This window comes from Podarcis melisellensis (genome assembly GCF_964234715.1).
Source record: "Podarcis melisellensis genome assembly, chromosome: 13".
NCBI classification, from domain to species: Eukaryota; Metazoa; Chordata; class Lepidosauria; order Squamata; family Lacertidae; genus Podarcis; species Podarcis melisellensis.
The window spans coordinates 18,038,166-18,058,839 of NC_138545.1; the positions used below are offsets into that span (position 1 = coordinate 18,038,166).

Consider the following 20,674-nt stretch of genomic DNA (forward strand, 5'->3'; position numbering starts at 1 on the left):
GAAGCGGCAGGAGAAACGGAGCCCCTTCCATTTCTCCTCCCGCTTGGCTGAAGGGGCGCTGTGCACCTCTCCCTCTCTGCTGGTTCCTCTCAGCGAAAGAAACCTGAAGGGATTCGCACCGACCCTTCACGCTCTCCAGGCTTCAGCGAAAGCAAAGCAAAGCCTCCGGAGCGTGGAGGGAGCGCTCCCTCTGTGCTTTGGAGGCTTCGCGTTGCTCTTGCTGAAGCCAAGGAGCCTGCATTCGCTCCATAGGACGCACACACATTTCCCCTTAATTTTTGGAGGCGAAAAAGTGCGTCCTATAGAGCGAAAAATACGGTAAGCTGACAGGAGGCAGAGATGGCCATTGGCTTGGATGGTTTTGAAGGAGAGGGTTGGACAGACCCATGGAGAACAAGGCTATCCAGTGATTGCTGGCCATAAGGACTGGGTTCTGCTCCACAGCCAGAGGCAGCATTTGTGCCTGAAGGCCAGTTCCTGGAAACCCCAGGAGGGGAGAGTGGGCTCTTGTGCTCAGGTCTTGCTTGTGGGATCTGGCCGGCCACTGTGAGAAAAGGAGGCTCAACTAGATGAGCTTCTGACCTTGATCCAGCAAGGCTCTTATATTCTCCCCATCTCCCTTAGTGGTCTCTCCAGGAAAAGCCCGCCTCACCCTGCTAGCCTCACCCTGATCCCGTCCTTTCCCTTCCCCTGGCAGATCAAAGAGGGAGCAAGAAGTAACTGAGCTGAAGAAGACCATTGAGGACGAGGTCAAGGTGCACGAAGCCCAGGTGCTGGAGATGCGCCAGCGGCACACGTCTGCCCTGGAGGAGCTGTCGGAGCAGCTGGAACAGTCACGCCGGGTATGGGGCTGGGGGGACGTTGCCGGGATGTTTCTGGGGGATTACAGAAAGGCAAGAGGGAGCTGGTAAGAGTGGAGATACAGAGAATCTGTGGGGCCTTCTTGGACTGCAGCAGCTCCCATCATCCATTGGCCATGTCGGCTGGTGATGGAGTTGGAGCCCGACAAGATGTAGAGGCTGGAAGGCTCTGAGAGCCGGAGATTGGGGAGACCTAAGACCAAGGGGGGCTTGGTTTTCAGAGGCAGGGATGGGTTAGGAGAAGCCAACGGCCCAGAAACAAGGGAGGGTCTGCCCCTAGTTATTTATCATTTATTTATCTATTGCATTTATGCCCCATCTTTCCTCCAAGGAGCTCAAGGTGGTATATACATAGTTCTCTTCCTCCCCATTTTATCTCCACAAAAAAACCCTGTGAGGAGGCTGTGACTGGCCCAAGGTTCACCCAAGGACCTTCCTGCCTGAGCAGGGATTTGCACCCTGCTCTCCCCAAGGCCCTAGTCCAAACACTCCAACCGCCACACCACATTGGCTCTTGGAGAACACTCAAGCAGAGAGATTTTTTAAGAAGTCATTCGTCCCCCTGAAATAGGTGTGTTCAGTCCTGCAGCCCAGTTTTAAGCACATCCATTCGGTGAGCCCAGGAGGATTCAACTCGCCTTCGTAAGCCTCCTTAAGGATCATGGAGGGGAGAGAGAGCGAGCAGTGCCCCAGGGCCAGGCCCTCAGCGGGTTCTGATGTCTTTTCTCTCCCCCCCCCCAGTTCAAAGTTACCCTGGAGAAGACCAAGCAGGCCCTGGAAGGGGAGAACGTGGAGCTGCAGAAGGAGGTGAAGGTCCTGCAGGCAGCCAAGCTGGAGTCGGAGCAGCGGCGCAAGAAGCTGGAAAGCCAAGTCCAGGAGCTGCAGCTGAGGGCCACTGATGGTGAAAGAGTCAAAGCTGAGCTTATGGAGAGGCTGGGGAAGCTGCAGGTGTGTGTCTGTGTGTGTGTGTGTGTGCGCGCGCGCGCTCTCTGAAGACAACCATCCTTCAGATTGCCTTCTCCTTCCACCCACTCCCACTCCTCATTTTCCAAATCTTTTTACCCATGTAGCCTCCCAGGCTTATTAAGGCTCTCGCGTCTCTATAGCTGTCCTCTGTACCTTGCAGGATTTGTGCCGAGTCAGCCCACAAATTCTATGTTTAGAATTAATTGCACAAGATATTAAGTGCCCCTATAAGTGCCTGTGTAATTCTGCTGAAGATATTGAGATGTTTAGGGGGGAGGGAAGTTGAGTAGCTGCTGGGGGGTGGGAGATGGCACCAAGATGGTAAGATGGCAAGTAAAAATGGAGGAGGAAGAGTAGGTAACAGCAGCAAGGGGGGCGAGGGAGGCTCCCCATCACCGAAACAGCCTGGCAGCCCAAAATTACACAATGCTATGCCCAGTTGCCAATCCGTTTCCTGAGCCCAACACAGCTTTCATGGTTTATAAAGCTTTTCTGTGCATTCACAAGGACTGGAAATAGGCATTTTTAAAATACGTAAAAGAAAGCTGAACTCAGAATTCCACCTTGTGCACCAAATTCAGAGTGGGTTACTTGCTTGGTTAGTGGATGCATAGAATACACAACCAGATTATTATTTTTAACTTTTGACTTTTGATAGATGGATGTTTTGATTTCCCTTGATGCATTTGTGTTTGTGTCTGTCTCTCCCCGTCTGTCTGCTGCCTTCATCTCCCGGAAACAGAACGAACTCGACGGAGTCTCCGGTACCCTGGGAAGTGCAGAGTCCAGGGCGATAAAGCTTGCCAAAGATCTGGCCAGTGTAGAATCCCACCTGCAAGATTCCCAGGTACATGGCAAAACCTGAGAATGCGAGACAGAGAGAGGCTGAACCCTGGACGATAGAGGGTGGTGGTTTGTGCCGGAAGGTGGGGGCAATACTCAGAGGGCAACAACAGTGAATCCCTTGAGGTTTAGGGACAAGGGGAAAGAATGTGTAAAGGGTAAGAAGCGCAGTTTCAGCTTGTAAAATTTCGCTTTATGTCCCAAGCATAGCCGTGAGTTCACAAAGCAATATTGGACAAGTCACTGTTTCATTTGGCCTCTGTTTTTCTGTTTCTGTAAAAGGGAATGAATGTGTCCTGTCTCACAGGGCGTAGCAAGATGAAAATTTGTAAAGTACCTGCATATTTCACATGCTAAAAGAAAAAGTATTCTCCCTGCTTACAAATACATTTTATCATTAAATATTAGTGGGCTGTGACAAAAATAGGCTGTAAACAGCTAGGAATCCAATGTATCTACTTGTAAAACAACCTCAAAAAGAAGATCTGCCCGGAACTCTCTTAACGTTAGGAGGGGCAGGCACTAATGAGCATTGCTAGATAGCATGTAATGTCATTTGGGGGCCACGAGTAAGAAGGCCATGCTCCATCCTTTCAGGCTTCTGCCACCTGCCATAGAGGCAGGTCTTGTAATGCGTTAGGGCTTAATTGCACCTAGTCCCTCTCTTAAGTTCCCCAGGAGAGCTCTAGTAGGTGCAGAGAGAACAGTGGGCTGAGAGCTGGGGCACCTGATTTCCTGAGAGGGGAAGAAGAGGAGTAGATCTGGACAGGTTTGGTCTCTTAGCACATGTCCTTTTACCCCACCTCTCAATCGCAGGAACTGCTCCAGGAAGAGACGCGGCAGAAACTGAATCTGAGTTCTCGAGTCCGGCAGCTGGAAGAGGAAAAAGCGGGTCTGCTGGAGCAGCTAGAGGAGGAGGAGGCTGCCAAGGGGAACTTCACCCGCCAGATCCAGAGCTTACAGCAGCAGGTGGGAAACAGAAGTGGTTGACAGGCAGTCCTTCACCACCATACACACAGTGTGAGCCAAAAGGAAAAATCTTTGGCTCTCGTGGGTCCACCAGAGAAGGCACGTCGGACAAGCTTTTATCTGAAGTCAATGGCTTTCTCTAAGGAGAAATGGAAAGATCAAGGCTTCCTTGCCCCCTTTCTCCCCTGTGGATTGAACTGGGGAAATGTATATCCTGGCCCAGTTCTGCCAGATCGCTTTCTTTGGACCTGCACACAAAAGGGAAGAGGGACTTGGTTTCTCTGCCACCTCTTTCCTGGCACCAGGGCTTGGAAAAGTGCCCCTGCAAACGTAACTAGTTGGTGCTCCAGCCAAGGTGTGAAGTGGAAAGCGAGTTGCTGCTTTGCTCTCCGTGGGGAGAGGAGCTCAGCTTGCCTTCCCGTTTCAGCCAGAGATTTGCTGGGAAATACGTGAAAAAATTATAACGGGACATGATATCTGGGTAAACACATGCTAATAGAGTTCTTTTTTAAGAAAAGCCATTTTGCATCATCAGCATTTGAAGAAAGGAAGAGAGAGGGCTGATAAGGTCTGGGTGGAATTGGGGCTTTTGCTGCAGAAGCCTCTCATAAACTTGACTTCCAAAGTTCCCAACACCCCTTTGGTTAGCCTGGCGCTGTGTGGACAGTGTGTGACTTCCCCTGTGCCCATTCCGCCAGGTGATGGAGACCAAGAAGAAGCTGGAGGACGATGCTGGGGTAGCCGAAGCAATAGAGGAGGCTCGGCGCCGGGCAGCCAAGGACCTGGAGGCTCTCTCCTTGCGCTACGAGGAGCGGGTCCAGGCCTGCGACAAGCTGGAGAAAGGACGGACCCGGCTGCAGCAGGAGCTGGATGATGTCACCGTCGCCCTGGACCAGCAGCGCCAGGTGGTCTCCGCCCTCGAGAAGAAGCAGAAGAAATTCGACCAGGTGAGGCCTATGTTTCCCCCATCAGGTCTTTCTGCCAATTAGTTGTTCTGCAGTTTGCCCCTCAGTCACTGCAGTTGACTATATAATGCTTCCTGACCAGGGAAATAGATGTCACTTTCCCTGCACACAAACACCCCCCTCTCTAATTCAGTTCTAAAATGGCTTTGTGTACCTGAAAAGCGGTGTCTCAAAAACTACGCCCATGACAAGTCTTTCTTTGGCTCAGAAAAACCGTTAACTTAAACAGGTCTTTCACCTGTGATTTGGAATTATTCCCCTCACAATGGGACCTCTTTATTCCTGTCGTTTGGGATACCATTTTCCCCCACCTTCCCGTCTTTATCTTAATGATAACCTGCATTCCTGCATATCTCTCTCTCTCTCTCTCTCTCTCTCTCTCTCTCTCTCTCTCTCTCTCTGCTGCGTCTGGCCGGGCGCAACATCTGGGGGTTAGGGTTAGGGGGCGCAAATGTACGGGTTAGGGGGTGCAAATCCACGGGTTAGGGGGCAAAAATTACTTGCCTTGCCCCGGGTGCTGACAACCCACGCTACGCCACTGCGTCTGGCATTCCCAAAAACCCTAAGTTGAACCCAATTCTCCACTGCCCAGTCAAGGACAGCTTGGTCACTGTTTCCATTGAGGCCTCTTTGGATCCTTGACAGATGCTGGCCGAGGAAAAGCTGATCTCTGCCCGCTACGCCGAGGAAAGGGACCGAGCGGAAGCAGACTCCCGGGAGAAGGAGACCAAGGTGCTCTCGCTGAGCCGTGCCCTGGAGGAGGCTCTGGAGACACGGGAGGAGCTGGAGAGGCAGAACAAGCAGCTGCGGGCAGAAATGGACGACCTGGTCAGCTCCAAGGACGATGTCGGCAAGAACGTAAGGGAGCCCGGACACCTGGGTCCACGGGAAGGGAAGAGGGGGTGACAGTAGGGCAGAAATGTGCCGAGAGGTCTGGCTCTCTTTCTCTGAAGAAGGAGGCAGGAAGTAAAGTTTTTTCAGGCTGCTACTTCCTTTAAAACAAATTCTTCTCTCCCCACCCCTCCCTTGCAACAGCAAGATCCACAATTATAATTTTTTTTTAGAAAAAGGAACCTTCAGATTTCTAAGATTCCAGCACAGTAGCAAGTTTGGGAAACTCTGCAGCATATGGGATGTCATTCAAACTTGCAGATACCTTGGCAGGAAGCCAGCCTTTCCACTACAATCCCCTCAGTGTGATCACGACTCTCCACCCCTTACATCAGGGGTGTGGGACATGTGGCCCTCCACATGTTGGAGGACTCAAACTCTCTTCAGCCCCAACAAGCATGGTCAATAACCAGGGTTGTTGGAAACTGTAGCCCAGTAATGTTTGTAGGGCCACTGGCCTTCCCCGCTCCTCCTGCTTTTTCTCCCCTGACACCCCACCCCCACTTCTTCCCATCAGGTGCATGAGCTGGAGCGTTCGAAGCGGGCCCTGGAGCAACAGGTGCAGGAAATGCGAGCCCACCTGGAGGAGCTGGAAGACGAGCTTCAGGCCACGGAGGACGGGAAGCTCCGCCTGGAGGTCAACATGCAGGCCCTGAAGGCCCAGCACGAGAGGGAGCTGCAGACCCGCGACGATGCCAACGACGACAAGAAGAAGCTGCTTGGGAAACAGGTGGGGAGGGAGGCTGGGGAGGCTCAGTCCCTGTCAGCCTTTGCCCAAGTGTGCCTAGAACATAAAGTGTCAAGAATAGTGGCGAAAGGGCCCATATTTGCTTAAGAGGACCAGTGTGGTGCCACAGTTAGAGGGTGGCAGACTTTAATGGATGGGTGCAAGTCGTAAGAGGTGGTTGTGAGGCTTCATGGGAGGTGGGTGGGTAAGGTTGGATTAACCATGAAGCAAAAGAAGCATGGGCTTAGGGCATCAAACGGAAGGGGGGCACCACATAATTTTTTCCGTTGCCAGATTTGTAACATTCAAGGTCAGCTGAGCGTTCATTTTCTCAGTTGAAGTATGTTAAAAATCCCAACAGAACAGCGACACAACAATATGGATGCCTTATCTGTGCTAAGCAGAGAGGCAGATGTTTCTCCTCTTGACGTTTTCTTGCTGCTGCATCCCCAGGTGCGGGAGTTGGAGGCTGAACTGGACGCGGAGAGGAAGCAACGGGCCCAAGCGCTTGCAGCCCGGAAGAAGCTGGAGCTTGATCTTCAGGAGGCGCTGGCACAGCTGGATGCGGCCAACAAGGGACGGGACGAAGCAGGGAAGCAGCTGCGAAAATTGCAGGTGTGTGTGTGTGTGTGTGTGTGTGAGAGAGAGAGAGAGAGAGAGAGAGAGAGAGAGAGAGAGAGAGAGAAGGAAGGAAGGAAGGGAGACACTGCCTCGTTTTAATTTTGTAAAAAAATATCCTTACTATATTTTCAAAACTTAATAAAAGCAACCAAAGCGGCTAACAAATGTTTCTCCACAACCAACCAATGCAGCCAAAGCAATGCACATATATAAGAAGGTACATGAAAACTGGTCTGATAAATCTCTCCACGGATAGCTATTACAAAAATGCAACACCACTATTGCATTGTCTCCCGTATTAGGGGTTTTTCATTATTCCAATCAATATTTATATCATAAGGGAGATGTGAAACTTTTTAAATAGTAGCTGCTTGTTTAGAGATAACTAGATGTTGGCATTTCGCAATAAGCGTATCTCTTGATTCTTGATACACTCGATTCTGGACAGTCACTCTGGCAGAAAAACTGAACTGCCAAGTCTGAGCGGCCAGGGGTAAAACAAGCCCATTATCTTTTTATGTCACTTTTATATATGCGGCGTGAGGGCCATATGAGATACTCCCTGATTATATTATTTAGACAGTGCCCTCGATGCACAATCTACACGAATGTACAAAGACAGGATCCTGCTCCAAAGATCTTTCAGTCTAAAAATTCAGCACACAGGAGATGACTGAGAAAGCAGTGGAGGGTGGGATAAAGAGGGGAAGGCTGTGTGACAACCACCCCTCCTTAGGTTTGCCCTACAGGTAGGGTAAGGGTATCCAACATGGGAGTCCTCTGGATGTTGTTGGACTTGCAACTCCCATCAGCCCTGTCCAGCATGGCCAGTAAGCCAGGGCATTGTGGGCATTGTAGTCCAGCTACAACAAGAAGGGTCATAGCTTCCCCTACAGTAGGGTATGGGGACTAGGGCATTGCCTGGCAGGGCGGGTGTAGGTTTGTGTGTGTGTGTGTAATTCCTCAGCCACCCTTATGTTCTTGGCCTAAGGAGTCAAGCTTCTGCTGTTTTTAAGCATCTTTTGCCCCCAATTCCAGGCCCAGATGAAGGAGCTCTGGCGGGAAGTGGAGGAGGCCCGTGCAGCCCGCGAAGAGATCTTCATTCAGTCCCGCGAGAGCGAGAAGAAGCTGAAGAATCTGGAGGCAGAGTTGCTGCAGCTGCAGGAGGTGAGGGGTGAAGCTCCGTGGAGCCTCCTGAAGGAACTGGAGAGGCAGCGGTGGCTGGTGGCAGGCAGATCAACTGTGGACACCCTTCCATTTTGCTGCCAGCTTGAGCCCATCTTGAGCCAGTGGAGTGGAGTCCCCAAGGCAGTTGGATCACGCCTTGCAATCCTCCTTCTGGCAACTCCATAGCCAACCCAGTGCCAAACAGATTGCTTTGCTTTCTTTTGGACCACATCAATGGGACTGGGGGGGGGGGGCTTGTCAACCTCCATATACAATGCCTAGGCTTGCCGTCCTGCAAATGCGGCAAAAACAATGTGGGAGGCAGCAGTTAGGAGTTAGAAACTCAATGTGATGGGCATAAGGAGAGATCATCGTGTCTCACTGGTCAGCTACTGCCTGCTTTAAGCCAGGCAAACCCCGGTCAGTAAAGTGCTGACCCGCCAATGTCCGCCTGCTTGAATGGGGTTTGGACAAGCACTCAGCAAGCAGGCCGAACTTCTGCTCCAAGTCGATAGGTCTCTACAGCCACAACTGTAGTTTGACTTCAGCCAACAGGTTGACCCCCAAAAGCGCACTCCTTCATTGTCTCCCGAGATGGGCGGATGCTAACCAAACCAATGTAGTAGACGGGGGGTTGAAAGTAGGACACCCGAGACCTGGATTCAAATCCTCCCCAGCCATGTAGCTCACTGAATGACATTGGGCAAGTCATCTCTCTTGTCAATGTGACCTACATCACATCTCTCTCATATGCACACATTTATAGTTGCAAGTGCTCTTAAACTGATAAAAGTGCCAGGAGTGTCGGCACAGAATGGCTGCCATTCCTCTGTACCAGTGAGAACATACGTGTATGTGTGTCTTTCTATATAGATCTATTCCACACACACACACACACACACACACAGCTGGAGCCTATTCCAGGCGAATGGGAATAATAATAATAATTATTATAATAATAGTAATAATTTATTATTTATACCCCGCCCATCTGGCTGGGTTTCCCCAGCCACTCTGGGCGGCTTCCAACAAAATATTAAAATACAATAGTGTGTCAAACATTAAGAGCTTCCTTAAACAGGGCTGCCTTCAGATGTCTTCTAAAAGTATGAAATGCTGCTGCTGTTTTTTAATCAGTGGATAATGGGAAGGATACCCTCTTTCCTGTTTTCACCTGTTCCTCCCTATCACCATCCAGCCTGCCTTCTGCTGACCTTTTCCCATCACTTGCAGGAACTGGCAGCGTCAGAGCGAGCCAAGAGGCAGGCGCAACAGGAGCGGGACGACCTGGCGGATGAGCTGGCCAATGGGAACAGCGGCAAGTGAGTGGGGAAGCCCATTTCCCATGCTCCTTTGATTCCATTGAGCATGCACAATGGATGACGGTGTTTTGTGTGAATGGAGTTTTTTCACCCAAGGGACTGCTTAGTTAAGGCACTTAAATCTGCTCAGCAAGCAGCCAGTGTGAACGCAAAATGGTTAGCTTTCGAACGTTGCTCTAGGAGTAATTAATCTGGATCAGGGTTGCCTCTTCTAGGCTTGCCTTTTAATCTGGAATCGGCATGATTTGTTCACAGAGAATCCAGATGACATGGTTTTTTTGGGGGGGGTGTTCTGTGTTGTACTCATGTCCTTTATTTTCAGACCTGACCTGTTGTGGGTTTTTTAAATGTTAAAACACAGTGGTAGCGCCACGTCCAGCATGGATAAGCAAAATATTACTGAGGTTTTCCAGGGCTAGTGTGCCAAAGCTGCCTTTCAAGAAGGGACCTCAATAAGCAATTTTCCTTTTTTTCAGTTTTTAAGTAAAACAGCACTGTTTTTTATAAAATGGAGGCGGGGAGCAAGGAGCGGACATTAGTAATCAAAGACTTTCCCCCTGCCCAGAGGAAGGAACTGACTAAGAATCAATTGTGGGTTGTTCATCAGGTGACGCTGCCGCCGCCATGTTGAACAGGAAGTGATTAGAGGCTGAAGCCCATTTTAATTTTGCTTCCACCCGATTGCAGAAAAGCAGTATCTCAGTGGCGCTAAGGGCTCTAGCCTAAATGGTGGGATGTTCCTTGGGTGGGCTTCCACCAGAGACTTTTCTTTGATCAACTGCTGTGTCACAGCCCTCACTCCCCAAATTACGCCCCCCTCAGGTCTGCTCTCATGGATGAAAAGCGCCACCTCGAGGCCAGGATTGGTCAGCTGGAGGAAGAGCTGGATGAGGAGCAGAGTAACATGGAGCTCATGAACGACCGATACCGCAAGCTCAGCATGCAGGTAAGTTCCCCCACCCTTTTCGGAGCAGGCCCTCTTACAGCATGCGCTCCCTGGCCGTGTGGCTCTGAAACCTCTTCCTGACACACACACACCATCTCCCGTGTCTTCTCTGCAGGTGGAAACGCTCACCACAGAGCTGGCAGCGGAGCGCAGCTTCTCACAGAAGGCCGAGAACGCCCGGCAGCAGCTGGAGCGCCAGAACAAAGACCTGAGGGCCAAGCTGGGAGAGATGGACTCCTCTGTCAAGTCCAAGTACAAGATGGCCATCGCAACCCTGGAGTCCAAGGTGGCCCAGTTGGAGGAGCAGTTGGAGCAGGAGTCCAGGTAGAGCTCTGGGATCCAAGGTGGCAAATACACCCACACAAACACCCAGTGCTTTGAGCTGGTGTGGGACTGAGTGGTTAGAGCACTGGACATAGTGCAAAATGAGACAAGGAGCCTGTATGCTCCACCCCCCCTTACGACAAACAGCTTTAGATTGGACACATTTATTGTTCATTTATTTATTACATTTATATACCACCTTTATATACTCTCCAGGGATGTGGGTGGCGCTGTGGGTTAAACCACAGAACCTAGGGCTTGCTGATCAGAAGGTCAGCGGTTTGAATCCCTGTGACGGGGTGAGCTCCCATTGCTTGGTCCCTGCTCCTGCCAACCTAGCAGTTCGAAAGCACGTCAAAGTGCAAGTAGATAAATAGGTACCGCTCCAGCGGGAAGGTAAACGGCGTTTCCGTGCGCTGCTCTGGTTCGCCAGAAGTGGCTTAGTCATGCTGGCCACATGACCTGGAAGCTGTAGGCCGGCTCCCTCGGCCAATAAAGCGAGATGAGCGCCACAACCCCAGAGTCGTCTGCGACTGGACCTAATGGTCAGGAGTCCCTTTACCTTTTTATATACTCTCCAGGTGGTGTACAGGGTTCTCCCCTCCTCATTTCATCCCCACAATCACCCTGGGGGGGTTAGCCTAAGAGTTAGCGGGCTTCATGTGGGATTCAAACCCTGGTCTCCCAGGTCCTAGTCCGGTACTCTTTTAACTGTTACACCAAACTGACACTAAATAGATTTAGGCTGGATAAGCAGCACGAAAGGGGGTGTTTTAAACTCCCCTTTTGTTCAGCACCACTCTCCTGCGGTCCCAATGAATGACAAACAAGACAAAAAAACGAGTGGGAGATCTCCTGGTGTCTCTTCTAACATGGCTTGCATTGATGTGTCCTGGGTTCAAATCTCCGCCCCACTGCAAAGCTTGCCAAGTCAGCTAATGTGACTCGACTTAATCTCCCTCAAGGGTTGCCGTAAGGATAAAGTTGGGGGAACACCACATTTAACACCACTTTGACCTCTTTGGAAGAAGGATGGAAAAAAAGTGTAGTGTTAATACACACACAAAATGTATTGTGCATATATACAGCTCTCACATGGGCTTCCAGTATTTTCCCACCTAGTTTATTGAATAAAAATTCACCTTGCTTATTTCTAGGGATGGGGCAACATCAGAGGTTCCCAGGCCATTAATTAGGGCTCTCCTCCACATTTTCCATTTTTTTAAAAAATTAAATTCTCTGATTTGCACAAACTGCATATCTTTCTCTATCTTGCTAGCTATGTTGCAGGGAGAGCTATGGGGAAAACTCTTATAGTGAAGACTAGGACCATGAGTGTATTTGCAGTGGGAATGGACAAATAAACATTAAGAATTAATTTCTTAATTTCTTTAAGCATGCTTATCAAAAAGTATGAGCAGACGTTGACATGTAGAACAGCCCTAAGGAAGGTGTTGTCATATCTAATCTCCCCAGGAATGGATACAGCTGGAAAAATATACCTAACCTATATAAAGGCACCCCAGCTTCCCCCTAAGCAATGCTGGGTCCAGGAACATCCCCAGACTAAATAATAACTCTTTCCCACCCACAGCCACCCTGATTCCTTCCTATACTTTCTGTTTTTTTAGGGAGAGGATTCTATCAGGGAAACTTGTGCGGAGGGCAGAGAAGAAACTCAAGGAGGTGATTCTGCAAGTGGATGAAGAGAGGAGGAACGCAGATCAGTACAAAGATCAGGTATGGCCAAGATGTCTGTATTCCCCACCCACCCCACATTTTGGGCCCTGGGGCATATTTTCAGTGCTTGGGACTCATCTATCGGAAATGTTGAAGAAATAGTCAACAAAACCTCTGAGCATGTGCAAAACACCTGCCCTCACCATTTATAAGTTTTCCAGGACAAGGCTTGCAACTTCAGGGCACATTTGAACCCTGCCATCTTTTTCCTTGATGCTGGATGTTCAGGCTGCTCTGCACGGACCTAAATGGTGGCTCAGTAGCCATATTGAACTTAACGCACGTCGAGCTGCCTGGAAGATTTGCATGCCTTGGGGATCCAGTTTTCTGCTCACCTTAGACCTCTCTCTCCCTCCCTCTTTTCTGGCAGGTTGAAAAGTGCCACCTGCGGCTAAAACAACTCAAGCGGCAGCTCGAAGAAGCGGAAGAGGAGGCCTCACGGGCCAACGCCAGCCGCCGCCGCATGCAGCGCGAACTCGAGGACGTCACCGAGTCAGCCGAGTCCATGAATCGCGAGGTGACCAGCCTGCGGAATCGTCTCAGGTGAGCAGGGTTATTATGGACGAGCGGGGGCTTGGCCTGGGTGGGATCCGGGTGCAGGACGCTTCTTCAAGATTCAGACTCTCCGCCATATGCCTTGTGACTAGTTCCTAGCCCTAGGAACGGAGGAGGCCTTAGACCGATGGCCCATCTTGCTCATCATTGCCTTCACTGTTGGCTGTGCCTCTCCAGGTTTTCAGGCCATTAGGATGTCCGGGACTGAATTTGAGACCTTCTGCCTGCAAGGCAGATGCTCTGATCCCAATATAGGGCCCCTGACTCAGCTAGTTGAGAGCAGATTGCCCCTGCCTTGTATGTCCCCCATGTCTTCCTGTCCCCACATGCCCTTGGATGCTCCCCTTTTTGTCTTTTTCCTTTGCTGTTCTCATATCTCCATAATCCCTAGACCTGGATTAAACATGATGCTCAATATGCTACAGAATATAGCTTCAGGTAGGGTTGCCACATGTCAGAAAGTGAAATTTGCCCAAAAAACTACACTACTGACACAGGCTACCATATGTCCAGATTTTTCCCAAACATTTCAGCAATTTCCGCCCGGATTCTGTTTGCAAGGGCTGAATACCGGCTATGCCCAGGAAATTCCAGACGTATGGCAGCCTTGGCTTCAGGTTTATCACAGTAATGACCACAGAGAGACAAAATGGCTAGTGTGGCACTCACACGGCCTGGGAAAATGAGAAGCTGCTGTTGGCCATGGTTGTCTCTTGTGGGGTTGCCCAGTGCATTGTTCCATCCCTTGACATCTCAGCCGAGGTTGCCTTGGAAATTAGAGGAGAAAACTGATGCAGAAAGTCTCCCCTACACACCCACACAAAACAGATCCACACTGAATAACTAGAACCTTTAGAATACACCTGCACTAGAAAAAACATGCAGTTATTTTAAACGGTTCTGGCCTGACTCGCTCCACGCTGCAGGCAGGCTCCTTCTGCTGCTCCCTGGCACAAGAGATGTGGAACTGGAGCCAGACAGTGGCCTGGATCTTTGATTTCCTATAGGCCAGATTTTATACTTGTTTTTTATAATGTTAAATCAATTAGTTGAAATCCTTTTTCTGCTTTGCAGAGACAGCCCAGGTTTTAGTACCACCTCTCTTCCACGGGGGCGGGTAGGCAGGGGGGGGACTCAGAACTCTATTTCAAGGCAGCAGTAGATAGAGAACCTGGAAGCTACAGTTTTGAAGCCTTCGCTCCCCAATATCTCTTAGCATTTTCAACCACCTTGTAACAGTTCGGTTTCCAAGCACAAATCCTAATTAGCCCCCGGTTCTTCAGCCTGGGAACCTAGGGAACCCAACTCGCTTCCCATCCTGTTTATACTTTTTCCTGACTTTCCCGTCTCTTTCCATGTGGAGTTCTTTCCAGATCATCCATTCATGCTTGCACCTCTCTCTCTCTCTCTCTCTCTCTCTCTCTCTCTCTCTCTCTCTCTCTCTCTCTCTTTCCTTTGTCTCTGTTTACATCCCATCTTTTTCTCGGCCCAACAGCAAGTTAGAACGCCGTCAGCGGAAGTACGTTCTCACTCCCCTGTTGTTCTGCATGTGTGTGCTGTGCAGTTTCGGAGTGTGTGTGTGTGTGTCCACGCACGTGCAGTTGCCACACAGAAGCTCCTGGCTTCCCCCCTCCTGGTTAAGGGCTGGAACAGATTTGTCATGGGAGATCCGCATTCTGATTTCCTCCCTTCCACTGTGCACACACCACGTGACTCCCCCCCCCCCCCGAAGAATCCTGGGAACTGTAGGGTTTTTTTAAAAAGGACTGCTGGGAATTGTAGCTCGTCTGAGAGCGAACTAGAGTTCCCAGGATTCGTTGTGGGGAAGCAATGTGCTTTCAATGTGCAGTGTGCATCCTACTCTTGACATTCTGACCACCACACTGTGATTTTTGTGTGTGATGTGGCCCTAATTGCCTTTTTGCCCATCCCTCCAGCAATACTTAATAGCATGTTGTGAGCAGGAGGCGGGGGGGGGGGGAGAGAGCTGTAAAACAGGGGAGAGCTGAGCACCAGCTCTTTCATTGTTGGGAGATCTGAGCCTGGATCTCGCCCTGCCGTGCCTGTTTCTGCCCTGCTGGCTGCTACAGAGAGGAGCGCAGGAGGGCTTGCTGACATCCCTGGCAACTTTTGACTCTCAGTTAAGAGAGCGCTTTTAGCTGGAAGGGGTGTGGGCAGGGGAGTGCTTCTACTGTGAAGGTGCTTGCTATGGATGTGAGCTTCCAGCTGCCCCCCGTCCCAGGAAGAGGGGACAGGAAAAAGCCCCCAGTAAGGCTGGTGCTTCTCTCTTCTCTGTAGGCAAGGTGTGCTTGTTGTAACTTTGGTAGGCTCACTTTTTCTATCCAAAGAACTTCCAGCTACCCAGAGTGATGTAGGTGAGCGAGAGAGCGCGAGCAGACCCTGCGGGCACTTTCTCCCCAAGCAATAGCTGCTCCTCTCTTGGCAATCGTACCATCATCCACATGATTTACAATCGAAAGAGGCTAATCAAAAGGGGAGGGGAGAATCCAGAATTAGACGGTCCATTTAGAAATGCCACAGATGGTTTGCAGAAGGCGGGAACTTAGGGTTGCCCTTGCAGTGATGTCCTGGGCAGCATTTAGCAGGTGACGCTGATGCCAGTAGATTAATTCAGAAAGCCTCTTGGCAGAATGCAAGCACAGTTGCGCCTGCCCAAAAGGGAAGTACCGCCGTTTCTTAGCAAGGATGCTCTGGGGATGCAGGCAGTGGTGAAACGGATGCCCTGTCCCTTGCATCTCTGTGGTGCAAGCTCAGCATGGACCATTTTGAGTGGCAGCTTTGGCACAGATTCCAGTGGGGCAATCGGGGCGGCATTGGGAGTGAGTGCACTAAGCAAGGAGCTTGCCACTTCTGCAGGCTCCAGCAAAATAAACAAGGGTCAGAAGAGGCTTCCGGTTGCTGGAAGGCCACTGTGCAGTGTGGCCGTAGAAATGTTTGCTGGAGGGAGAAGCCTGAGTTGCGCCAGAACAGGAACAGGGGGCAGTGGCCCTCCTGATGTTGTTTGGGCTGCAGCTCCCATCATCCCTGACTATTGGCCATGCCGGCTGGGCCTGGTGGTGCTTGGCAGCTGAATAACATCTCCCAATGCCTGCGCTAGGGGCATTTGCCAATCCCAGCTTAGGGAGTCGAGTACCTGGGAGCATGGCTAGCTTTTGTGGGGAGGGGGTGGGAATTGATACTCAAATGTCCGCTGCGGTGCCAATACGGATTCCCTTTTCCCTCTTCATCGTAGACGCACCCCTCTGAGCTTCACCACCCGAACCGTGCGGCAGGTGTTCCGCCTGGACGGCGTCTCAGACGAGGAGACCGAAGACCCGGAGAGCGACTCTCCGTCTGCAAACCACCAGCCTCCTACGCCCCTGACGCCCTCTCAGGGGCAGCAGCCGGGCCCCCCTGCGGAGCCAGCCCAGACTGAATGAGGCAGGGATGTCAGACCCCAGGGGGTGGGGGGGTGGATCGCAAGACCAGGGGCGGGGAGTAGGAACCCCAACCTTGCTACACTGTCATGTATACAAAAAACAAAAAAAGGAACCCCCTCCCTACACTTGCCCCCACCCTCCGGCTTCTCTTTCAAGGGTCTCCCAGCTCTCCTATCAGGCTGCACTTTAATATCAACCACCCCTGAGGGGTGGGAAATCTGGGAGGAGGGAGGTTCAGGGGTCAGGATTTTAACTATATCCCTTTAAAAAGAAAAAGGAAAATCCAACTCTCAAATAGCCATTGCTTCTCCGGCACCTTCTCTCCCTCCCCCCCATCCAAAACCCTTCTTTCTCTCCTCTCCTCCCAGCTCCAGTACGGATATATATATAAAGAACTCCTTGCCCACTACTAAGGAAAAATATACATATCAAAGTTCGGGCATCGAAGTGGCAAATGTACACAGACTGGGGTGGGGAAGGGATGGCTCTATGCAGCCCTGCTTCTCGGGGTTCATGCAGCGATCGATCCCCTTGCCTGGCACCCGAATGCACCCAAGCCCCGGATGGAGACATCTGCTTTCTTGCAGGGAGACCCTTTGCTCTCAGCGCTGAGGGGCAGCTGTGTCAGGTGTGGGGGCCTTCTGCTCCCTTTGGTTCCAGCCACTCCATCTCGTCTCCTTGCCTTCCCGTTCCCCTTCTTCCCAGGGGGGTGATGGGGGAGCTGGAGGAGTGAGTCCTTGGGATGCCTTCACATGAAGGATACATGTGGAGATTTTTTTATCATCTCTGGAAGGCGGCTTCCCTCCAGCACACCTTAGCCTGCTGGAGTTACTCTCTGGACCTCCTACCTGCCTTTCACACCTGCCCAGACTGTGGGCAGAGGAAGATGCGGAATGAACTGGAAACCATTCATCTCAGCCTGCCTTCTCTCGTTTTTTGGGACTGGGATGTCGCCCTCTCTGCATATCGTTGTCAGCAGCCAAGAGCACTTTGATCTCCTCCTCCTCTTCTCTTGCCACCATCCCTAAACCTGCTGTGGCGGTGGGTTGTGTGAGGAAGCCAGGATTTGCAAACCCTGTAGATTCAATAGCAACGACAGGCCACAAGCTGGCCAGTTTCATCTTGCCTGATTGCACATGTGTGTGGAATTCTGCTATGTATCATGCACAGAATTTGAGTTCTAGGGACTCTCTGCATTCCTTTTTTTTTCTTCTTCCTCCAATCCAATAGAGGGGAAAAGAACAAGCCAAGTTGCTGGTCCATTTGAGCTGTGGATATACATTCAAAAACTTCCAGATGAACGTCTGCAGAAACCTCTGGTGTTCAGAGGCGGCTGCATCTGTGCCCTCTTAGCTACTTGCCAGCCTTTGCTTTTGCACCTGATCATTCTTCCTATTCCTGTATGGCTCCTTACCAGAATTCAAGTTCTGCTAAAAAAAAAAAGAGACCCCAGAAGCTTGAGGCAGGCAGTTGAGTTAACAATGCAAAATAGGCCTACAATACAGAAATCATATTGATTTACTGAAAGGATTTGAACTCTGGTGCAGAAGCTTTGGGTTAGCACAAAGAACGAAGAAAGTGCTAACAGTAATAAGCAGCTGTTTCCAAACTGTCCTCGTTCCTTTTTTGCTGAAACACCAGGATATGCTTTTGGTATTTGGGGGGAGGGGGGTGATCTTCCCCCAAATCCTACTGGGTGCGTCTGTGAGGCTGGGTTCACAAGCAGCTTCTTTGCTTGCAATGAATTCTGATCCTCGCACACCTTCACCTGTTTTAGGAGCGACAACTTTGCTTTTCTCTCTCAAAGTCTTGGCACTGCTTATCACCACTATGCAGGGCCAGTTCATACACAGCCATGCCTGGAAACTGCACGAGTGCTGGTTGCCACGGTTGCAAATCTGGGAGTTTCAACTGCTTCCATGCATGAACATACAGATAGCGTGTGGAGCAGTCCTTATCTCAAGGTGCAACAGGCGAGCTAAGAGTCCCTAATTATCCAGGGGCTCTTTCCTTTTTTTGCTCACTTTGGTTTCTGATTTTAATTCCTTAACAATGGTGCACAAAGGAGGCTCCTCCCCTTATTCAGTTGGGCAAGGCTCTGACAATGAGCTGTCATTTGTTGAGAATGTGCAATCCAATTCTATGCATGTCTACTCAGAAGCAAGGCCCACTGTGTTCAAGGGGGCTTACTCCCAGGCAAGTGCCCGTAGGGTTTCAAGCTTGGTAATATAAAGCACTTTTAAGTATATGCAAAGGGTTTTACATTTGGGCGCTATAACCTTCCAGCAGATTGACTTCACCCCCAAAGGTGTTCTCCTCCATCGTCTCCTGAGGCAGACGGATGCCAACCATTTACATCCATTACTTTGGAATAGATCCATTGTGCACCTTATATAAGCTAACAGCAGATGGGCAGAGTGAGACCAAAAAATAATAATACAGCTTGTTCCTGCACCTAAGACGTGTGGAGAACCTTTAGTGTCCTCCAGATGTTGATATACTACGTTTCCCATCATTCCTGGAAGTTGTACTTAAGCAACATCTGGAGGGGAGGGCAAAGGTTCCCCATGCCTGCCTTGTTAAGGAATTCAAAATGAAGGGTTTGCAAATCCTAGCTTGGACTCAAAATATAAACATCCACTTGTGCCGGGTCCTAAGGCTCCAGGAACTGGCACTGGGGGTGGGGTGGAGTCTGTCTTTCTAAATATATATATATTTGAATAATAATAATTATTTTTTGCATGGTGGTTTCTTGTCTTAATTTGTTCTAATTCTGTATTATTATTATTATTTGTTTCTAACAAAAGCATTTTATTCCAAGCGACTTGATTTTGTTTTTTCTCAAACCCAGGGGGTTTGCATTTTTTTTTTAAAAAAAATATTTTTGTCCCCCCTTCTCCCCACCCTACCATTGCTGACTTGGATCTGTTTGGAGTTTCTTATCCTGATGTAAAGGGCCATAGCAATTATCCTGCTCCTTTTTTTTGTTAAAAAAAAAAGAAAGAGAAAAAAAAGAATACTTTTTAAGAAAAAGTATGTCTTCTATTAAAAGCTCATCTCGAATTACCAGTCTTCTGCGTGAAATATTATTTGTTTTTGTTAATGAATTGTTGGGGGGGCGTTGATACCATGCTGCTACATATTGTCAAAGATCTTGCCTGCAAGGCTGGAATTCTGGAGCTTTGTATTTCTGGGGGTAACTTTCAACTATGCAAATACAGTCAGCTGCCCATTCCTGCAGAATCTGGGTTGCCAGACAGCCAAGCCTGGCAGCAGGGGTGGGAAAGTGGTAATTGTGGTGTGTTTTTGTACAGCAGGTCAGATTATCTAGTCTTTTGGCATCTCTCCAGGGAACTTGGGCTGGGAGAGTATTTCACATCACTGGATCCTTTTAACTATGTGTGTCAAAAACTGAGCCTCAGAAACCATGGGCCAAGGGTCATCCAGTCCAGCCCCCTTTTGTGCTGGTCTCTGTCCCCCCTGGCCATTTCAAAAATATGCCAGGCTGCAACAGTGGGCCTGCTCTGGACTCCACCCCTGGTGGCTCCGTCTCCAGCCTTCCCAGGAACCAGAATTATTTCACTCCCTACCATTGCAGGGCATATCCTCAACCAGCAGCTATTCGCCGTTTGTATTAATTTTGGGAGATCTAATGGTTCTCACTGCTCCCTTTCAGCTATGGTTGATTTTGGCTCTCTTTTTAAGTGGAGAATTAGTGGAACTGAGTGACAAGCCAGAAAATAAATAACCTGCTCTCTCTGACCAAACATCATAGGAACCAGACTCAGTAGAAGTCAGACCCATCTAGCTCATTATCGTTTACAGCGGTGTCCCGTGTCAGTCGTAATCCCACAGTAAACCAGATGAGAGATCTGTGCATGGGGGGGGGGGGCAGCTGCCCCGTTAGATCAAGTAAAACAACAGAAATACTTAACTGACCAATCACGTCGGTTCTGCCCTCCCCAACAAAAGCCCTGCTCCCCAACCAAGTCTTGGCCCCCCAAATCCTGGCTACGCTCATGGATTTCTGGCCCACCAAATGTTGGACCATAATTCACGATCCGTAATCATTGGCTGTGCTGCCTGGTGCTGATGGGAGTCCCGCAGCATCCGGGAGCATGTGCAGAATAACTGCAGTCAGTCCCAGGAAGGGGGCGGGTTGCTGAGCTTCTACCGGCGCACGGGCCCCAGCACCTTTTCAAAAACAAAACACACTCTCGCCAATTCCCAAAGGAGGAGACGCACGTGCTCTTAACGCAGCTCTGAATACGGGACTTTGGAACGCCGAGTTGCATTTTGGCCGCGCGTGGAACGCGAGAGGGAGCGCCGCCATTGGCT

General features: G+C 50.1%; 1 protein-coding gene across 2 annotated transcripts in view; it reads left to right on the forward strand.

Annotated features, from left to right (window-relative positions):
• The window catches only part of LOC309354650 (uncharacterized protein), a 60,965-nt gene extending 41,560 nt beyond the window's left edge, over positions 1-19,405 (forward strand). For both annotated transcript variants that reach the window (XM_081884907.1, XM_081884906.1), the window contains 16 exons: positions 698-842; positions 1,602-1,808; positions 2,569-2,673; positions 3,486-3,638; positions 4,337-4,585; positions 5,249-5,461; positions 6,012-6,224; positions 6,675-6,836; positions 7,881-8,009; positions 9,243-9,331; positions 10,154-10,277; positions 10,393-10,601; positions 12,233-12,341; positions 12,712-12,884; positions 14,392-14,415; positions 16,150-19,405. In XM_081884907.1, the coding sequence (XP_081741033.1) occupies positions 698-842; positions 1,602-1,808; positions 2,569-2,673; positions 3,486-3,638; positions 4,337-4,585; positions 5,249-5,461; positions 6,012-6,224; positions 6,675-6,836; positions 7,881-8,009; positions 9,243-9,331; positions 10,154-10,277; positions 10,393-10,601; positions 12,233-12,341; positions 12,712-12,884; positions 14,392-14,415; positions 16,150-16,336 (2,491 nt within the window). In that variant the 3' untranslated portion in view covers positions 16,337-19,405. The remainder of the gene's footprint in view (positions 1-697; positions 843-1,601; positions 1,809-2,568; positions 2,674-3,485; positions 3,639-4,336; positions 4,586-5,248; positions 5,462-6,011; positions 6,225-6,674; positions 6,837-7,880; positions 8,010-9,242; positions 9,332-10,153; positions 10,278-10,392; positions 10,602-12,232; positions 12,342-12,711; positions 12,885-14,391; positions 14,416-16,149) is intronic.
• The last annotated feature ends 1,269 nt before the right edge of the window (positions 19,406-20,674 follow it).